Raw genomic sequence first — 17166 nt, forward strand, 5'->3', positions numbered from 1 at the left:
ACATTAATTTCCTGTGCTGTCACAATTGGTAGATTTCACATACCCTATATTAATGCTGAGAAAAGGTGGGATTTTATTTTATAGAAAGTGGTAGTCTGTATCTTGCCATAGCAAAGAAGAGTGACCTTTTACTAAGGATAAAATAAACACTCACTAGCATCCTCACTGGCTAGGAAGCCCTTATTTGCCTATACAAATCTAAACTGTATTCTTCTCTGGTATTTCCCCCAAGTTTTTAGTTTGAAAACTTTCAGACTACAGGAAGATTATAAGAATAGTATGATATACACAGTATATCCTTCACTTAGCAATAATTGCCACCTTTGCCTTTTCTTGCTCTCTTACAAATGGCGGGCACACAATGAATGTACGTAAACACATTTGTTTTTTGCTGGATCATTTAAGATTAAGCCATGCAGTTGCAATAGTTCAGCCATAATTCCTTTAGGCAGTGTCTCCTAAGAATAAGGACATTCTCCTTCATGATCATAACATAGTTGCCACACTCAGATTAACATTGATAACAATACTATTTAATATATATTCTATATTTAATTTTCCCAGGTATCACAATGATGTATCCTTTATAGTTGTGTTTTTAAAAATAACAACTTTATTGGGATATAATTCACATACCATACAATTCACCTATTTTTTTGTTTATTTTTGAGAGAGGGAAAGCTTGAGCAGGGGAGGGGCAGAGAGAGAGGGAGACACAGAATCTGAAACAGGCTCCAGGCTCTGAGCTGTTAGCACAGAGCCTGATGGTGGGGCTCTAACCCACGAACCATGAGATCATGACCTGAGCCGAAGTCGGACGCTCAACCGACTGAGCCACCCAGGTGCCCCCAATTTACCTATTTAAAGTGTGCAATTCAGGGGTGCCGGGGTGGCTCGGTTGAGTGTCTTTTTTTTTTTTTTTTTTAATGTTGACTTATTTTTGAGAGGGAGGGAGGGAGGGAGAGGGAGAGAGAAGCAGGCTTCAGGCTCTGAGCCGTCAGCACAGAGCCCAATATGGGGTTTGAACCCATGAACGGCGAGGTCATGGCCTGAGTGGAAGTTGGATGCTCAACCGAATGAGCCACCCAAACTCCCCAAGAGTCCCACTCTTGATTTCATCTTAGGTCATGATCCCGGGGTCTTAGGGATTGAGCCCCCTTTGGGGCACGCTGAGCATGGAGCCTGCTTAGGTTTCTCTCTTTCCCCCCACTTCTGCCCCTCCCCCTCTGCTTCTGCGCACACACACTTGCTCTCTCAGAAACATTTAAAGTGTACAGTTGAGTGGTTTTTATCATATACAGAGTTGTGCAACCATCACCACAATCAATTTTAAAATATTTTCATGACCCTAAGAGGAAGCTCTCTGCCTGTGCCTGTTAGCAGTTGTTCATCTTCCTCACCCTACCTCCTAGCCTTAGGCAACCACTGATCTCTATTTTCTGTCTCTATAGATTTTTTTTTTCTGGGTATTTTATGTAAATATCTTTTTTTTGTTTGTTTGTTTGAGAGAGATCCAGCACACAAGAGGGGCAGAGAGAGAGAATCCCAAGCAGGCTCCACACTGTCAGCATCAAGCCCGATGTGGGGCTCAATCTCACAAACCTGTGAAGTAATGACCTGAGCCGAAATCAAAAGTCAGACACTTAACCAAGCCCAGGGGCCGCCCAGGTGCCCCGTAAATATCATTTAACGTGTGATCTTCTGTGACTGTTTTCTCTCATTGTAATGATTTTGAGGTTCATCCATGTTGTGGCATTGTGTCAAAACTTCATTCCTTTTCGTGGCTGAATAATGTTTCATTGTATAGACACCCCACATTTTGTTTATCTGTTCATCAGTTGATGGATTTGGGTTATTTCCACTTTTGACTACTATGAATATGCTTAGATGGAAGTTGATATACAGGTTTTTGAACAGGCCTGTGTTTTCGTTTCTCTTGGGTACCTGCCTAGGATATACCTAGGAGTGGAATTGCTGGGTCATATGGTAACTCCGTGTTTATTTTTTTGAAGAATTGCCAGACTTCCTAAATCAGCTTTATCATTTTACATTTCTTCCAGCAGTGCCAGTTGGCTTTTGTTTTTAGTTTCAGGATCCATTCAAGGATCACACATTGTCTTTAATTGTCATGTCCCTTTAGTCTTTTTTGATCCAGAGTAGCCCCAGTGCCCTTCGTCACAGAGTTTGGAGAGTTCAGGGCGGTGTTTTGCAGAACATCCTTCAACTTGGATTTGTCTTACTGTCTCCTTTTGATTGGGTTGAAGTTAAAACATTTTTGTCAGGAATTCTTCATATACGATGTATTCTTACTATATCAAGTGGCACTCGATACCAGTTTGTCCCATTATCGGCAATTTGAAGTTAGGATAACTTAATTCAGCTGTTGTCTGTTAGATTTCTCCCTTATAAGATACCCTTTCCCTTTGTAACTAGTAAGTAATCTATGGGGTGGTAGTTGAGACTGGGAATATCCTGTCCTCGGCAGTGTTGTACCCAGTATAGTAGTCCTTGGTGATTCTTGACTGAATCATTTATTCCTTAAGGTGGTTGTAAAAAAGTGATTCTGTAGTCTGTCATTCCTTCTACACTGTTGACATTTTCCTGGGAAGCTGGGTTACCCCCACTCCTTTAAGAAGCTTTAGTGTAATTTCCTCATTCACTATAATAACCATCCCTGTCATTAATCATTCCAGTGCTTAAGTGCAGCCCAGACTTTGCTTCCGTGTCCTTTTGACATGCCCCATCCGTGTTTGTGTGTTTTCTGTACGTTCTGACACACAAGATGCTTTCTATGCTTACCTTGTTTTTTTCTCTACCCTAGTTTCCTCTGTTTACTTTCAGATATGTTCTATTTTTATATACGGATGCATTTTCCTTCTCTGCCTGTTTTATTTTTGCCTAAATGGTACTATACATTCCTACTAGTCAGTCATAGTCTGGAACTTGTTCTCTGCCTCATTTTTGTGAATTATATTCTATTTTATGAACACACCATAGTTTATTTAGCTAGTCTCCTTTTGATGGGTATTTAGTCTTAAGTTTTTTGCTTTTATAAACACTGCTTTAATATATAACCTTTCCATCTCATTTTACATATTGTTGAATGTATTTGTAGGATAATTTCTAAAAGTGAGACTGTAAGGCAAAGGGGATGTTGTTTCCAATTTTGATAGCTACTCCTTACTAACAGAATAGTGCTGGTGTTTGTTCCTGTTTAGCTGTGATGAGGGTGCCTGTTCCTCCTCCCTTTTGCCAGCAAAATGCTGTATCAAATTTTGTCTTTGCCATCCTGGTAAGTGGTAACGTTTCTTTGGTTTACGTTGTCTTTCTATTATAATGAGTGATGTTGAATATCTTTCTTTTATTTAAAATTTATTTTTAACTTTTAAGATCCTTTTTTTTTTTTTTAAGTTTATTTATTTTGAGAGAGAAATCAGGGGAGGGGCAGAGAGAGGAGTGAGAGAATCCTAAGCAGGCTCCTTGCTGTCCACACAGAGCCCGATGTGGGGCTTGAACTCACAAACCATGAGATCATGACCTGAGCCGAAATCAAGGGTCAGATACTTAACCGACTGAGCCACACAGGTGCCCCTTATTTTTAAGTAATGTCTATACACAACATGGGGCTTGAACTACCAATCTGAGATCAAGAGTTGCATGCTCCACAGCTGAGCCAGCCAGGCACCCCTAAAATCCTTTCATTTTTCAAGTTATTTCTTTTTTTTGTCTACTGTCTTTTCGGATACTTTGCCCACATATGTCCAGGTGCTCTTTGATAATGCTGTAAATGTCATTGGTCCATGTGGCTGACTTCTCTGGAACAGACTCTGTTGACTTCTGTGTGAGCCAAACCTCTTCTGGTCATAACTCCCAGAAATTTATTAAAACCAGCCGGTGCAGAAAGAGGGATTTTCTAGAACCCCAGTGGAGCTGGGCCTCACAAAGACTTGCTTTTGGGATCACGGTGCGTGATGTTTCTGTCACTGTTGGCTGTGCAGCTTTTTCTTTCTCTGTTTCTCGTCTGTTGCACATGGTAGGAAATGTCTAGTTGTCCAGTCACCGGAAACCAGCCTCAAGTTTCAGTAGAGAGAATATCTTTAGCTCCTTCTGGAGCCTCCCAGGGTGGGGACAGGGGTGGGATGGGTCATTCGCCTTTTCTGCCATTGGCAGCTGTCACTTGCATAAGCTTCAATTGGGAATCCTGACCTCTGTGTGGTACCAGGGTGCAGGGGGTGCTGTGCTGGCTCAGGAGGTGCTGGATGCGTGGACAGAGGACAGATGCTGCTTTTGCTCAGGGTCTGGAGTCCGTTAGAACTGCTTTCCAAGGGAGTTGCCACAAAAACTAATGGAAAGGGCCAGCAGAATGGCTGGGAATGGAGTTTTTCTCTTTTTCTCTGAGTTCTGACAAAGCCCTCCTGGGACATCATGCCTTCCCTTGTCCTGACCTTGGCCATGACCTTGAGCTTTGTCATGGTCTCATGGGTGGACCTCAGGGCCAAAGCGATGGCGCTTCACACCGCCCAACACATACATACTGGCCGGATTTGCCAAGCGTAAATAGCGCATTCCAGTGGAAGTGCCGGCCCAGGCTGCGGGACGTGCTGGCGCCCCCTCCTGGTCGGCAGCGGGAAGGCCTGGGAAGGCCTACCCGGAGAGCTCGAGGCTGGGGCTGGGCTGCAGCGCGGGCTGCCGGCTTAGAGGGGGTTCCTGAGGGCCCGTCACGCGCTTCAGCCGCCCCGGGAGCGGGGAGATGTGGGAGCAGGGCAGGTAGGCAGGAGTAGAGCGGGGCTTGGGCAGGAGTCCGCCGTCCGCAGCATCTGTGGGGAAAAGCTGAGGAAGGAGGCAGCTTGGTCGCTCGGCTCAGCGCAAGCCCCTCTCCTCAGGCGCTGGCAGAGGTTACGGGATTGCCTTGCCACCAGAGAGGGTGGGCAAGAAGATGGCGTTCCAGAACCCGTTATTACCTGCCAGGCTCCAGGCCCGTCTCCTGCTCCCCCACAGCTCCCCTGCTCAGGCCACAGAACCTCCGTGTTAGACAGCAGATTAATTTGAAAATTGAGTTGCAGCTGGATGAGTTGATGTCAACTTCAAAGTTCAGTGGTGTTTAATTAAAGCCATCCAGAGACGAAACCCGCTCCCAGGAAATTATTCTGACCGAATAATTAAAGAGAATAAAGGTTAGGTTTGTATTTCTGGCTGAGTCTGTGTTGCATTCGGCATCTCCAAAACATGAATTCCATTAACCTTTCGTGAACCAACATTAAATTGCTTTCAATTAGTTGTCATTCTAATTAAAGTAGAGTCGCACAGAAGAGCCTTTGTTTATGCTCGGTGTCTGTTCCCTTTTCTCCTCTGGAATTACGTCCTCTTGAAGAAACGGTCATTTGGAAAATTGTTTGTAACTTTGTGTCTGCCCGTCCCTCCTTCGGTCAGGACCTATTCATTGAACGTCTGGAAGAATCGGGGAGGCGGGCCATGGCCGCAGGCTGGGTAAGTCTTCACTGCTGTGGCTGGTTGAGGTGACTTGCAGACATGTGTCCCGTGGCTGCGGGAGACCAGGTTGAGGAATGGTTAAGTAGTCTGCCCAGCCTGGGAAGTTGGTCTGCCCAGGAGGGCTTGTGGGTTGGGAGGGGCGTGCGCTTGCTGCCATTAAAAACAGAAGGGGGGGGGGGGCGCCTGGGAGGCTCTGTTGATTAGGTGTGTCTGACTCTTGATTTTGGCCCAGGTTGTGATCTCACAGTTTGTGAGATTGAGCCCCGCATCCGGCTCTGCGCTGACGGTGTGCAGCCTGCTTGGGATTCTGTCTCTTTCTCTCTCCCTCCCTCCCTCCCTCTCTCTGTTTCTCCCCTGCTCACTGTCTGTCTCAAAAATAAATAAAGAAAAACAGGGCGGGGTGCCTGGCTGGCTCCGTTGGTAGAGTGAGTTGACCCTTCATCTTGGGGTTGTGAGTTCGAATCCCACGTTGGGTGTGGAGATTACTTGAAAAATAAAATCTTAAAACAGAAGAGGCAGCTTGACTCTACTTGCAAAGACAGTCATACCTCAGGCTTTGTCCCCAAGAGCCGCTCAGGCCTGGGGTTTCTTAGTGCTACCGGTCACCCCCCCCCCCCCCCCCCCCCTCGGCTGGCTCTGCGAATCTTGTTCTTTTCTTTCCTGGTTCCCTTGCTCCCTGGGCTGTCTCCGGCTCTTCATGAGTTTTATGTGTTTTTTGTTTGTTTGTTTTTAACATTTATTTATTAGTGAGAGACAGAGAGACACAGAGCGTGAGCAGGGGAGGAGTAGAAAGAGGGGGAGACACAGAATCAGAAGCAGGCTCCAGGCTCTGAGCTGTCAGCACAGAGCCCGACGCGGGGCTCGAACTCGCGGACCGTGAGATCATGACCTGAGCCGAAGTCGGACGCTTAACCGACTGAGCCACCCAGGCGCCCCACGAGTTTTATGTTCTTAACCTTACGGGCCATCAGGTGCCCTGTTGTCCTTTCCCACAAGACTTTGCCAGGAGCAGGTCTGGTTTTATTTGAGGATAGATAAGACACCCTGTTCCCCTGTCAGCCCGATCTTTACCATCACTAACCCTCAAGCACAGACTGTTCCTTCTCTAATTGCTGTGTGCCAGATTCTGTGGGGCAGGAGAGACCAGAGAGGGGTGACCCTGTCTCTGGTCTCCAGAGTTCACGGAATGATGAGCACAAGCAACATGCGACAGAACACCTGGAGGCGGAGGCAGGGCGCGGGGAGGAGCAGCGGGGACGGAAGGGCCACTGTGTAAATTGCGTAGTGCACTGCAGGTGGGGAAGGACGTTGGCCTGAGGGACGAGCACGTGCTGATGTGTGAGAGCGTCTTGCATGTGCGTGACGAGGTGGGGAGACAGGAATGTTAGAATCCGTGACTGAAGAGGGAGGCTCGGGCCAGCTCATGAATGACCCTGGCGTGCGTGTGTGGGTGCGTGTATGTGTGCGTGTGAGAGCGAGAGAAAGGTTCCGTTGATGGCTTGGCTTCTGGGCGGGTGGAGGTACAAGATGGCGGGTAAACAGCAAGGCATGTTTTGTTAGGGAAAAATGGATGGTCTGTGAGGCCTCTAGGCAAAGAATTCCGATAGGCAGTTGGGTCTGGAGATAGAAATTGGAGAGTGAGGGGCGCCTGGGTGTCTCGGCTAAGTGGCCGACTTGCGCTCAGGTCATGATCTCATGGGTTCGAGCCCCACGTCGGGCTCTGTGCTGACAACTTGGAGCCTGGAGCCTGCTTTGGATTCTGTGTCTCCCTCTCTGCCCCTCCTCAGCTCGTGCTTGCTCTCTGGGCTCTCAAAAAATGAATGAAAATGTTAAAAAAAATTAAAAAGAGAGGAAAAGAAATTGGAGAGAGAGCAGGATTCGGGGGCAGTGGTGTAAGTGAGGAGCCAGAATGGGGGAAACAGCACTATTTGCGGAGTGGGTGGGGAGGAGAGGGGCTTGTGGTGGCTCATAGGGGGAGCATGGACACGTTATATGGAAGAAGCCAGACACAGAACATAGCATGTGATTCCACGTATATAAATGTCAAAACCAGGCGAAACTAACCCGTGGTGATAGAGGTCAGCCTTGTGAAGAACATTCCGTGTCTTCATGTGGGTGATTACACGTATGTGCGCATATAGACCGATACGCTAAGATCTGGGCGCCCTACTGTAAGTTACACCTAAACAACAGTCTTACCAAAAAAAAAAAAAAAAAAAAAGAGGATGGAAGTGTAGGGAAGGAAAAATAATTTTCTTTCCCCTCTTCTGACCTCTTGGCCCAGACCCCTGTCATAAAAGATTAACAAGAGAAAAGAGTTTAATAACATGTTTACCTCGTGTGTACATCATGGGAGATGCCCGGGGGGCAGTGACTCATCCCCTGAGGTGGCTTAGAGCTCAGGCTTCAATAGCTCTCGGGAGGGAAAGGGGAAGGCAGGCCTCGGAGGGGGAAGAAGACGATTTTTGAGGAAGGTGAAAGGGCCCTTAGAAGAACAGCTTGTGACAAAGCTTGTGAGCATGTGGCGCCCCGCTTCTGGTCTCCTCTCCTGTGGTAATGGCTGAAGACACTCCCAGGGAGGGGATCTGTGACAGTCGAGTTCCTTTGGGAGCATCTGTCTTGAGGCAGGAAGGGGGTTCAGAGAAAGGCTCTCCCTGCATCTGCTGGTTTCCAAGTGCCTCCAGCCCGAAGGCATCACTCTACCAGAGTGGCATATCTTTGGGTGGCGGGTTTTCTGCTACACTTCGGAAGGAAGATGGAAGGAAGGGAGGAAGGAGGGAGGAAGACGGAGGGAACAAGGAAGCCTGGAGCCTGTGGTGTCGGGAGAGGGTGGATATTCAAGGAAGAATGAGGGCCGGTGTCGCTCACGACGAGAGGTGCGGCCACGGGCTGGCTCTGTAGGGCGGCGTGCGTGTGACCGTGTCCTCGGAAGCCTCCCTGCCAGCCCTCCCGTGTTCACTAGCGTGTGTTCCTCGCGCTGTCGAATGGGGGGCATAGAACAGACCCTGACATGGAATCCGAGCAGGGAGGGGGCGCGATCCTCAGGTCACAGCCATACCCGAGGAGTCTCCCGTGCTCTTGTCCGTAGCTCCCACCAGTGCGAACGGCCACGTCTGTGGCTCCCTGCGTGCCCTCCCCGCCGAATCCCTGTGTTTAAATTTGATAACGTTTAATTTAAAAAGGTGATTAATGACTGTAATTTAATTTAAAAGAACTGTCTTCTATTTTAATGTGTGGGTTTCCCATAGAAACCACTTCAGCTTCGGCGGCCCTCCATGGCGGCTTTATTAAGGGAGCCATCTGCAGGCTTTCCTGGCTTTCCTGACAATCTGTCGTGCTGCTCCCCGCTTCCAGTGCAAACACTGTTCATTGTGTGGGAGGCTCCAGCCGGCCGTCGGGAGGGGACAGCCTTCCCTCCCTGTGCGTGTGGCACAGCTGGGCTCTTTCTCTCCTGTTCTGTGGATGCTGGGCCTTCACTGGGCAGGTAGGGGCAGGGCCCGAAGCTCGCCGGATGGGCCTCCCCCGTGCCTCGGATGCTGTGCGTGGGTCTGGCCCTCACTGATGGCACCTAAACTTACCTAAGCCCACAGTGAAAAATGGCTTTCTCATCTCAGCTTTGTTTTCTCTGTCAGATTCCTCACTTGCCCAGAGGCAGGGCCGACCCGTGGTGCCACGAGAACCGGATTGGATCTTCCCGATGCTCCAGGGTCCTGTGAGGGCTGAGTCTTAACACAGTTCCTCCAGGAGGGAGGGGACTCTTGGCTCAGCCCCGAATTAATTCATCTTCTAAATGGAAATGTCAAAGCCTGGCAAACATTCCTGCTAATGATTCTGGTGAGGGGGTATTCACGGGCAGCAAACAGTAGGCCACGTGAAAATGGATTTTGCCCGGGAAGCCGGGCTCTGTCTCTCTCAAGGGAGAAACCTTGATAACCTAATCTCAATTCTGCACCGGTTTCTGGAGGGCCGCCTAAGGAGTGGAATTTTTTTTTCTTGTCATTTCATTAGTTCTGAATAAGGGAAGGTGATTCAGCTCCGGCCCCCGAGGGCAGGAAGCAGCAGCAGGGTCGCTTCAGGAGAGGGTTTCCGAGAAAGGGAGTTTCCAGATCCGAAGAAGCCGGTGAGAAACCAGGAGGGAGGGGTACCGAGTGGCCCAGCCAAGCGGGAGGACACCAGAGGGCCATCTTCCCTCCGTGCCTGTCATCCGAGGGGCGCACCGCCCGGTGGATGCTCAGGGCCCCCAGGTCGCCTCTTGCCCCCTCCCCCCCACTCCATGGCAGATGTCGTCTCCACCTTGCCTGAGATGGGCTAGGAATTCTCCCACAGACCCTGGGAGCCAAGCGCCCCTGACAAGCAGCCTGTCCCCTGGCAATTACTAACCAGTTGTCTGTAGTTTGGTCATTTCAAGAATGTTATGGACATGGAAATACAGTTGATAAGCTTTCAAGATTGGTTTTTTCACTATGAATAATGAATACTCTTAGGCTTCTAAATTTTCATGTATCAATGGTTCTTTTGTTTGTTAAGTAGTCAATTTAGAGGGAATGCATGTGTGTGGGGGGAGGGGCAGAGGGAGAGAATCCCAAGGAGGCTCCGCCCTTGCCAGTACCGAGTCTGAGACTCACAAACTGAGATGGTGACCTGAGCCGAAATCAAGAGTCAGGTGTTTAACCGCCTGAGCTACCCAGGTGCCCCAGCATCATTTTTTATTAAACATAAAAATTTCACCTTTTGGCTGTTGTTAGAGAATCTAAGCAATGGGTGGGTGGTTGCAGTAAATGACCAACCCAAGATTCCTTGGTGAAGGATACTCGTCACGTTTCAGATCATACACTGTTTATAGCATGCAGTTAAGTTTTCTAACTTGGGGGGAAGCCGACTTGGCTATATACGAATCCTAAACTATCCCACCTTTCTTGGTTACGTGCGCCGCGAGGGCAGGGCCGGGTCAGTCTGGCCATCGGGTTCCCTGCTGATCCCGGCACAGCTCCTTGCACGAGGCAGGTGGTGACCAACACCTGGTGCGTGGACGACTCCTTTGGATGTGGTGCCACACACACGTCCCAGGTAGCCCGCTGGCTACCACTTGGAAGGTGCTGGCGGCAGAGGACGTTTTTATCGCAGGGAGACGAGTCTGTAGAATCAAGAGGACCCGCCTTGTCCAGACACCCGACTCAGGTTAACCGAACTAGTGTTTGGCGGTTGACATGGTAAGAGAATGCAGGCTTCTGGTTTCCCTGCTCCCAACCAGGTTTCCAGGTCAGCCCAGCCCGGTGTTGGCTAACTGGGCATCACTGTGCGAGGCAGGCTCCGAGGACCTTTCCCGAGCGCTGTGGCCCGGTGGCTGTGTGAACATCCAGAAGGAAGCGGGAAGATCAGGTATGAAGGCTTGGCTTTTTACTGAAAGGTTATTTTCCCCACCTGGGACCATTTCTTCTGGTACCCTCTGTGTTTGCCGTTCCTGTTGTGAGATCTGGGGAAAGTAAACTCTGCCAGGAGTTGATATCTGCCTCTGGAGCCGGTTTTGTGTCATCCCACTAAGATGTTTAGCCATCAGCACCGTGATTACGCATATTCATCTCTGTGTCGATGGGCGGCTCCCTAGGAAGATCTATTTTCAGGACCACATGCTTACATTGCTGAGGGACAGGAGGTGCAAGATCAAAGCCCCGTGGCCGAGCGGGGCCTGCCGTGGGATGGGGAATGGGGACAGAGTGGAGAATGCACTTGGCTAATGACAGAAGTTGCTACGCTCCTTTTTGGGTGTAATGGAAATTGCCCAAAGCTTGGAAAATGAGGGAGCAGCGTCGCCAAACAGGTTTAAACTGAACACTAGGGACGGAGGACGCATGTGCCTGACTCTGGCCAAAGAAGGCAGGAAGAGCAGGCAGTTGCCCGCTGCAGGTGCCACAGGATGGTGTAAGGGCCTGGAAGCTTCTCTGCCCTGCGCTCTGGTTATAGGGGCGGCGGGAGAGGGCACTTGTGCATGAGAAGGGTCCCTTCACCTTTGTGACTCTCTTTGCAGCCCTGTGCTGTCTTCTCCGGGTCTGATTGCTTCCTGTGGTTTTTCCTTCTGCTGCTCTGAAATGCTTGCTATTCGTTTAACCTAGTTCAGCCTTTGTATTAACGGCGACTAAATGGTCACTCTGGAGGCCGGAGGACCTGGCTTCCAGCCTTGGCTCGGCCACCTGCTAGTAGTGTGACCTGACTTCTCTGTTCCTCAAGTTGCCTTGTGTGTAGAATGGAGAGAATGGAGTTTAGGATTGTTGGAAGAACTGAATGAGTTAACACACGGAAAGCACGTGTCATCTGAGGTGCCAGCTGTTACCGTGGAACAGCAATTAGGTATGTGGCGGGACCGGATTTTAGCCACGGAGCATTTGTTTTTTGTTTTTGCCCGTTTCCTGTTTTCGTCCTTTGAGATACAGAAGTAGCACCAGTAAGTTTTTTCTGCCATATTTCAGGATTGGTTAAAAACAACCACCACAAGAACGTGTTCGGTTCAGTAAGCCACGGTCTCCCGAGGACGTCACCCAGGGATGCAGAAGTGAAACAAGCTGACGTTTCCAGAGACGGTGAGACTTTTTTCCGTTTGGGATTCTCTTTATTCTTTTGCCTTCTTTATATCAGAGCATTAAGGGTTATCGTAGGGATTTAGTAACGCACGTAGAGTAGAAATTCAGGTTTTCTTTGGAATAGGTGAACCGGTTAGCACAGAAAGTGTAACATTATGTATGACCCCGTGAGGAGAGCAGGAGCTGCCTCTTTACAAAGAGTTACATCTGTGTTTTTGGGAAAAATGCCTGAGACCTTTCTGTGGTCCTCGAGGACTCCAGTCCTGGGCGTCCCAGGCCAAGGCGGCTGCTCCAGCAGGGACAGGCTTCCGTGCTGGCGACAGATGGGCAGCCTGCGGGCAGGGGCTTCCCCCACTCACTCCCGCAGCCAAGTCGGAGATGGACACAGGCTCCCTGTTTCCCTAGCCCCTTGGCCGATTCTCCAAAGATTTACCCTCCTTCTCTCCTCCTCCCTCCCTGTTCCTAAAGGATGTCTGTCTCCTAGTTTGAGTAGCAGAGGCGCAAGCTTTGAGGTTACAAAACATGAAGTCCTGGCCGGTATCGAAGTCTGGGAACACGGGCCACTTCCCAGCTCTTCTCCTCGCCCGCAGGGAACACTCCCGGCACGTGAGGGCCAGGGTGATGGGACCTCGCTGGGCCACACAGGTGCCCCGCCGGCAGCTCTCCTTGCCCCAAGTCCTACATGTCTGCTCTTCAGGCCTGTCAAGAACAGAAACATGTTCTTGAACTCTGTTTCAGTGCCAGCTCTAAGCTGGAAACCTAATTCCTTCTAGAAGTTAAACCAACACCTCAGTGTGCTCAAAATCGAATTCATCATTTCCCCCTTTGGGATCCCCTTATGTTATTGAGAGGAAAAAATCACATTGTTCAGTGAGTTTGCTCAGATGTGTCAGCCCTTCTGTCTCCGAATCGGTGAGGTAAGTAAGTAATCCCTTCCCCACGGTAGCCTCTCAGGGGTTCGTGTCTGTGGGCGGTTGCGAACACAAGATTCAGGGTCAGCGCGGATGAATGAGGGAACGATGAAAACCCCATCATCTCCGTGCCTTTAAAATGGAGGACCGTATGGAATGCTCCCGATCTGACTTTTCAGAGAGAAAAAGTCGTAGCAGCCGGCGTATGGTTGTGGCGTACAGAGGCTCTGGGTCCCTGCGCAACACAGGGGGGCCGGCGACAGCTGGGGCCGCGGCGCCCTCCGGAGCGCGAGGCCTTCACAAGGGCTGACGCGGGGCGGCAGCGACGGGAGTCCGTCCGGCAGGTAGCCAGGATCACCAGGGTTATCCGGTGTTAAACGTGAGAAAGCGTAGTCGTGAAATAAATGAAAATGAAGCTACTCGCCTGTTAAGTGGGAGCATAAATGAGAAGTAATTTCCTCTAACATAATGAGATGGGAGTTCGTTCCCACCAGGATGGTTGTGTCCACAAGCGGTGGTCAGCTGATGGCTGGACAGCGTGGAGACGAGCAGCACAAGCAAAGGAAGAGTCAAGACACAGGAAACATTTTGATTATTTTATTTCATAATCTTCAAAATCTTCTGCCATGAGACAGGAATGCATGATAGAAATGGCTCAACATCTTCACATGAAACACTTGGATTCATTTTCATTCACAAGTTTTCTAAAAACATCTACAATTTCATAATCCCACCCACCTGCAACCATTATCACAGATTTAATTGACCATTAAACAGTAGTTGCCAGCAAGAGAGCTGGAACGCTTCTGCGCATTAGTAGTGTCTTTTGAAACTACCACCCAAGAGTATCACCGTCATCAATCTCATTGTACACAGCAACCGCAACGGTGACTGGTGTCCCAGGCACACTCCCTGCTGATCGGAGAGAGCTGTATCTCCCAGGTAAAGAAATTCTTTTTCTTCTAGAACTACTCGTTCATCTCAGTATTTTTCTTGCAGGGAAGGAGCACATGCTGATCTTGATGATTCAGTTACGCTAATAGGCAAGTATATATGCCTGGCATTTATTGATGCTCTCTGATAATTATGTACAGAACATACTGAAAAGTGGATTGCTTGGAATCTAGGTCTCTTCTTTTGAAGAGAACTCCTTTGAGGTTTTTTTTTTGAACTGTAAACAAAAGGAAAGAGATATACGTGGACATATACCTATACACATAGAGATATACACTGAGTATTTTCAATGTGGTGTATATCTTCTATAGATACACACAGAGTGTCTACACTCACCCCTTCACACATACCCACACCCTTACATACAGCATGTGAATATAAATGTTGTGAGTGTCCTTGGGAGTTCACTGGAGTTTGTATATTAATTACCAAATGGTGATGAAATACCTGATTTGTATTACTCCTGAGAAGATACTAGAAGGGAATGACAGTTCTGATGCACTTTGGAATGGCACAATCACGTAAACACTTGCATACTTATACTTAAGACTTCTGAACTCATTCAAAGTTTCTAAACATGGTCTAACAAAAAAAAAAAAAAAAAAACAAAAGAACAATTCAGCAAGTTAAAAAATAAATCAAAACAGTATTTTATAATCAATGTATAAACAAATATATAGGAAATGCGTATTTGTCAGTAATTATTTTTATAGTAGGAAACATGTACTTAAGAAAAACATAGTTATCTGACAAAACTTAAAACAAAAACAAAACAAAACCCCCCTACTATCCAATGCATAACACACGCGTTGCCCATGACAGCAGAGGGCAGCCGCGTCAGAACTGCAAGGCCTTGCAGCAACTCTACCAGAGAAAAATGAGCATATGTAGCAAGTCTGTTAAGTATGCAATTTATAAAAAATGACTGTGACTGTTATATTTCTATAAAAAAGAATTTGTAATTTGCTGAGTGTCTTATCCCTCAATGTAATCTGTATAAAAGTTACAATAAAACCAATGAATTTCAAGCACCAATTCAAACTTACTGTATTTGTATTTCTCCTGTTATGAAAGAGACAAATTATGAGGAAGGCTAAGTTCAAATTAGCCAAGTAATTATTATAGTTTTATAGGCATGCGGTTTCTTCTTCCATTCATGTGGATGCCAAACATTACAAAATGTTTCGGCCAGTAAAGGAATCCTTGGAGGAACCCATTATTTCTGAGAATTAATGGTTTAATATACATTAAAAGCTCTTTAACAAACCACTGCTTTCTTAGTTTTCAGATACAACAGGTCTGCACACAAGAAATCAAGGGACTGTTCCTCATCACGACTTAGAAAGGCAGCATCTGGACGCCTACCGCTAGTGGAAGCAAAGGGCGCTAGGACTCAAGGCAACACCATCGCTTGTGGCGAGACTGAAGTTTTTAACTAAAAAATTTCCACTAGACAATTGGGGTGGGAGGATAGCTCAGTAAGAGAGCGTTTTTTTCTTCCTGATTTCTTTTTCTGCATCAGGGAAAAAAAAGTAGCACAGTCTGAGCCAGTAGATGAGTAACAGTGTTTGTGATGCCTCTGGTTGTTCCTGAAGAAGACTTGTTCAGATAACAAGGGGTTGATTTCAAATCCATACAACTGCTGTTTTTGTTTCCAGTATTTACATCACACCACTTACATACGTGGTCATTTCTGAGACATTAATGTTTCAGTCTCTCTCGCTATTAAGAGTTTGGTTAATTTTCAACACACACCAAACAACCGACATGGTCGGCTGCATTTGAGACTGAAGGTAAGACCACTGAAAACAGATCGTGTGGAAACGCAAATCGCAATCAATAGTGATCTGCGTCGCTTCCCAGCCTGTTATCTGAACTCTATCACAAGATCACATGCAGCTGAAGGAGGAGAGAGACTCGGGCTGAAGCCCTGGTGTTAAGACAGGGCTGGGGGGCCTTGCCGGTCCTCGGTAAGAACAGATTCACTCTGCTCCTTGCTTATCTCGCTGGATGGCTCCTCAAAAATGGGCTCACCGAGGTCCTCGCTGCCCCCTTCACTCTGTTCCTCGATGTGGTCTTCGCTGGGCTCCATGGTCTGTTCCAGGCTGTTCTCCAGAAGTGTGGGAGAATTGCTTATTCTACTTTCGTCTTCAGCTGCCTCATTTAAGGGCTGGGACGGAGGCGGTGTGGGAGTATCAGACTGCATGACACTTTCAATGGAAGAGATGGGGGCTTTGGTTAGAGTACCATCGGCTACGATCTCATTTTGAGGCAAAGGTAACTTTTCTACAAGTTTCCACTGAATGATGCTCATGTCTTTTCCACCAGTTGAAATCAGGTGACTGTCACTGTGTGTAAAACTGACATTGGTGACATGGCTGCTGTGGGCGCTGTACTTGTGACTGGGAGCCTGTGTGAAACAAATCAGACCAGAAAATTAGCCTCATTCCTTACATGCCTCCTTACAGCAATGAAAGTGACTAGGTAAGGGAAGTAATTCAGTTTCTGAAACAGTAATTCAGACCAAAGCCACAGTCATCAAATCTGGGGAACAGAACTAGCAGCAATTTCCTTTCAATACCTACTTATACGGGAGAAACAAAACAGAATAATTGGACACACATCCATACCGTCAGACCATATATTTTAAAAAATAACGAACAGTCTGTCTCTTCTGGATATCAGTTTGGTATACTTATACAGACATTAGCCATTATTCTGCTGAGATGGCTAAGGGAGAACTTACTAGGCGGGCAGGACTGTAGTTGATTTAGAAAATGGCCCCACTGGTCTTATGTATTTATTTTTAATATTTTTTTATTGGAGAGGGGCAGTGGGATAGAGAAATATCTTAAGCAGGGTCCATGCTCAGCATGGAGCCCAACACAGGGCTCGATCCCATGACCCTGGGATTGTGACCTGAGCCAAAATCATGAGCTGGGATGTTCAACCGACTAAGCCACCCAGGCACCCTGATCCCATAAGCTTTATAATGGTGATCATATGTGTAACAAAGTATGTTAGTAGGTTTAGGAGACATTAAACCTGTTAAAAAATTATTTAAAAAGCAGATGATAAACAATAAGAAAACACCAGCTTGACCTTAAAAGGAGCAGGGCCTGCCTGGACACTTACAAGGGGCACTGTTGTCCCTCTGTGCACCTCAACAGCACGGGTAGTAATGAGTAACTCTGCACATATCTTCTCATCACTGACACAAAATTAGCCCCCAACAA

General features: G+C 47.7%; 1 protein-coding gene across 6 annotated transcripts in view; it reads right to left on the reverse strand.

Moving 5' to 3' along the window:
- Positions 1-13558: 13558 nt before the first annotated feature.
- Positions 13559-17166, reverse strand: part of EML4 (EMAP like 4) — a 162762-nt gene continuing 159154 nt past the window's right edge. For all 6 annotated transcript variants that reach the window (XM_049652240.1, XM_049652242.1, XM_049652238.1 and 3 more), the window contains one exon: positions 13559-16340. In XM_049652240.1, coding sequence (XP_049508197.1) covers positions 15867-16340 — 474 coding nt within the window. In that variant the 3' untranslated portion in view covers positions 13559-15866. The remainder of the gene's footprint in view (positions 16341-17166) is intronic.

Source organism: Panthera uncia, assembly GCF_023721935.1.
Source record: "Panthera uncia isolate 11264 chromosome A3 unlocalized genomic scaffold, Puncia_PCG_1.0 HiC_scaffold_12, whole genome shotgun sequence".
Taxonomy (NCBI): Eukaryota; Metazoa; Chordata; class Mammalia; order Carnivora; family Felidae; genus Panthera; species Panthera uncia.